We start from the raw sequence: 3,627 nt of genomic DNA, 5'->3' as shown, positions 1-3,627 counted from the left end.
ATTTTTTTTTTTTCTCATTTTGTCTCTCATAGTTGAGGTATACCTAGGATGAAAATTAAAGGCCTCTCATCTTTTTAAGTGGGAGAACTTGCACAATTGGTGGCTGACTAAATAATTTTTTGCCCCACTGTATGAGCCAGTTTCCTGACTGGCGATGAAGTTCTGATTTGAGGGCATGTTGTCACCAGCGATTTTTTACTGCAGTCCTGACTCGATTTTAGTTCCTATTTTGTATGGTGGCCAATCCAAACCGGGCTGGTTGATTGCTTTGTATGATTGGTTTAGAACAGGGGTACTCAAATACAAATCTTAAAGGTCCACAAAGAAAATGTTCAATAAGACAAAGGTCCGTTTAATACGGTCATTCAAACTTTTAAACAATTGTAACAAGATTCTTAACACGAGATTGCAAAAACAGTCTCGAAGTGAATCAAACCATCCCAGGAATCAAAGTCGAAATAAGTCCAGAACTATTGTACATTGTGTCAAACACTGTTGCTTAATGAGAGAAGTGGCACCTTTGGTCTGTTGCCAAGACTTTGAACTTTGGCACAAAAGGCGTGATGGCCAGGCGGACACACTGATGCAAGTGTTCATTGGTGAGTCGGCTGCGGTACTTGTTCTTCACCATGTTCATTGTTGAGAATGCAGACTCACACCTGTAGGTTGAGCCAAACATTGTGAGAATGTGAAGTGCCATCTTATGCAGGAGAGGGAAATTAGCTGCAGTGACCATCTTTGTCCAGAAGGTGGGAGTGTCACAGTCAGCCTCTTTCAGTGCAAGGTTTTCCTGGAGGTCAATCAACTCACTTTGCAGAGAAGCAGCACTGGCCCATGGGAAGATTTGTTGTGCTTCTGCAGAGAACTCTCTGACATTTCTGACCAGAAATGGGTTTTCAATGTACAGTAGGACTTGTTTTCCTAATCTGAAGTCATCAAAGCGAGTCTTGAAGTTTTCAATCAGCTTCTCCAGGAATCCAACATGATTCTGAGGACGATTGTCTCCTTTGGTCTGTTCCAAAAGTTTGGGGAAGTGGAGCAGTCCCTCCTGTAGGAAAAAATAAATAAGAAAAATATAAGGAGCACTGCTTAAAAGGGTATGATAAAGTATCAAAAAGGTGTTCATTGGAATCCAGGAAATGTGTGTGGTAGAAAATATTAAAAAGGCTTACCTGTAGGTCACTTTTGAAAACCTCCAGTTTCCTCTGGAAAGCACGCACTGCTGACATCAGCTCACACACTGTGTTGTTCTTGCCCTGTAGCTTGAGATTTAGGTCATTGAGATGAGATGTTATATCAGCCAAAAATGCAACAGCTTCCATCTTCTCTTCATTTTGCATGAATTCCATGAACTGTTTTGCTTTTGCACTCTTTTGCTCTGACAGAAACACTTGCAGCTCTTTCCTAATGGACCAAAAACGCTCCAGGACCTTGCCTTTGCTCAGCCACCTGATGTTGTTGTGCAGGAGCAAATCATCAAAAGTTGCATTGACCTCTGTCAGGAATGTTCGCAGCAAGCGATGCTGCAGTGAAGATGATGCTCTCAAAAAGTTTATGAGTCTCATCACTGTTGCCATGATTTCAGAGTACACTTCTCCAAGACTTGCACAAAGGACAGACTGGTGGATTATGCAGTGGTATGAGATCAGGTCAGGGTGGTGATCTTTCAGGCGCTGAACCAGTCCTCTCTCTCTCCCCATCATGGCTGGAGCTCCATCAGTAGCAATTGACACCACTTTCTTTAGATCTATCCCTCTTTCATTCAGCATTCCCATTACTGCTTTATAAATGTCTTCCCCCCTTGTGTGTCCACTGAGGTTCGTCAGGCCCAACACATCTTCAACAAACTCCCCCTTTGCCTCATCATAAAATCTCACAAACACCAGCAACTGAGCATTGTCAGTGGTGTCAGTGGACTCATCCACAGCTAAGGAAATGCGCTGTGCATTTTTGATTCCATCACAAAGCTGATTAATCAAATCACCAGCCAGTATTTCCGTTCTTCTGGTTGCTGTGGAATCTGAGAGGGGGATTTGCTTAATTTTAGCTGTTATTTCCTCTTTTTGTTTGCCTTCAAACATGGTCTCCATCACTTCAGTCATGCATTCTTTAATTATTTCTGCATCAGAGAATGGCTTCTTGTGTTTAGCCAACACCCATGCCACTCTGAGTGAGGACTCAGTTGCCTTTTCTCCTTGTGACATAGATGTTACAAGGATCCTGCTTGCAGCTTGATATGAGGATTTCATCCCATTTATTTTTGTGGTTCTTACCGCTGAATTTTGAGGGAAGGTCGCCTCAAAATAATGTTTCGTTTCATAGTGCCGTTTCAAATTGCCACTCTTCACAAGAGCTACCGTTTCTTGGCATATTAGGCACATTGGTTTGGTGCTCGCTGGAGGGAGGATGAACGCATATTTTGCAGTCCACTCATCTTTGAATTGCCGGTTTTCACTGTCGACTTTTCTTTTATTGGTCATCTTTGAACATGCCATTTTTCTAGCTTTACTAGCTACACTAGGCTACAGCTGAAACTACTAGCTAAATGCAACTAGATGCGCTGTCAACTCTCGCTCTGACTTTATTTATTTTTTAAGCTCCCGCGCTGACTCAGACAGGTTGAAAGAGACGACACACGCATTTTCATTCCGCGAAGACCCGCCCTCCTGTGCCTCTGATTCGCAGACTGTTGGTGGGGGAAAAAAACGCTGACGGGCTGCTGAATGTGATTGGACCAAAGCGTTGACAGACACACACACACAGTGGAACAGTGTGTGTGTGTGTGTGTGTCGCCAGAGCGCTGTTTGCAGACATAGCGGATAATTTTGACTCGTTGCGTTGTGGCAGACGGATAAGGCAGGCGTTGTGGCAGGCGTTGTGTCTCGCAGATAATACAGATAATACAGATTATACAGATAATACATATGAAAAGTATAATTTGCTCAGAGTCCAGAGACAGTGGTGGTTCGGTCCGGATCCGGACCGGAGTCCGGACTTTGAGGATGCCTGGTTTAGAACAAGGGTCGGCAAACCGCGGCCCTCGAGCCGCATGCGGCCCTTTAAGCCCTCTGCTCTGGCTCCCTTGAGTTTAGACAAAAATAAGGAAATAAAATAAAAGTATTTGTAGGACTATTTATATTTTCTTGCATGGTTAAAAATGTTTCGTATTTTGAGGTGATACTGTGACACATAAATAAAAAACAAAACGGTTTTAATTAGGTCAACTAAAATATGCGTCACATCCTGCTACGATCCCGCGCTAGCGTCTTTTCTTGCAGGCGAATAACCTGACCCCGGCTCGATGAGCGAACTATGGATAAATCTAAAAAGTATATGAGGAACACAGGTTTTAATTCTGCGTGGAGTTATGTTTTCATAGCAAAATATGCTGGTTTACCGGTATCTTTGATATGTAGAGAGAAGTTGTCAAAGGTGCTGCAGCCTTTATGTATCGAGGAACAACGCGGAAGACAGCTGACGATCTTCTGTAATAATTCAATGGGGTATGTAATTTATTTCAGAAAACACTTTTTATTATATTCCATGGAATGCTCTTAACGTCCCGATAGCAATGAACATATTAAATGCTTTGACAATAAATACATAAACATTTTATCTCTGGAAGCC

The 3,627-nt window shown here is 42.7% G+C and overlaps 1 protein-coding gene across 1 annotated transcript; it reads right to left on the bottom strand.

The window, feature by feature from the left end:
- Positions 1-331: 331 nt before the first annotated feature.
- On the bottom strand, positions 332-2,302 carry LOC307017538 (SCAN domain-containing protein 3-like). Its single transcript, XM_079647138.1, has 2 exons — positions 1,173-2,302; positions 332-1,048 (listed from the first exon to the last, which is right to left on the bottom strand). Exons 1-2 carry the CDS (start codon positions 2,247-2,249, stop codon positions 500-502), a joined length of 1,626 nt encoding a protein of 541 aa, XP_079503264.1. The 5' UTR covers positions 2,250-2,302; the 3' UTR covers positions 332-499.
- Positions 2,303-3,627: the final 1,325 nt, after the last annotated feature.

This window comes from Notothenia rossii (genome assembly GCF_949606895.1).
Source record: "Notothenia rossii genome assembly, chromosome: 9".
Classification (NCBI taxonomy): Eukaryota; Metazoa; Chordata; class Actinopteri; order Perciformes; family Nototheniidae; genus Notothenia; species Notothenia rossii.
Note: the sequence above shows the minus strand (reverse complement) of the source record. Positions and strands in the feature narration are given on the sequence as shown.

What these genes read in the sequence shown, in the direction of transcription:
- LOC307017538 (XM_079647138.1), bottom strand. Translation starts at nt 2,249, where the DNA reads ATGAAATCCTCATATCAAGCTGCAAGCAGGATCCTTGTAACATCTATG. An exon ending in TTTTCAAAAGTGACCTACAG is followed by an intron (nt 1,049 to 1,172) that starts GTAAGCCTTTTT and finishes TTTTTCCTACAG; the next exon opens with GAGGGACTGCTCCACTTCCC.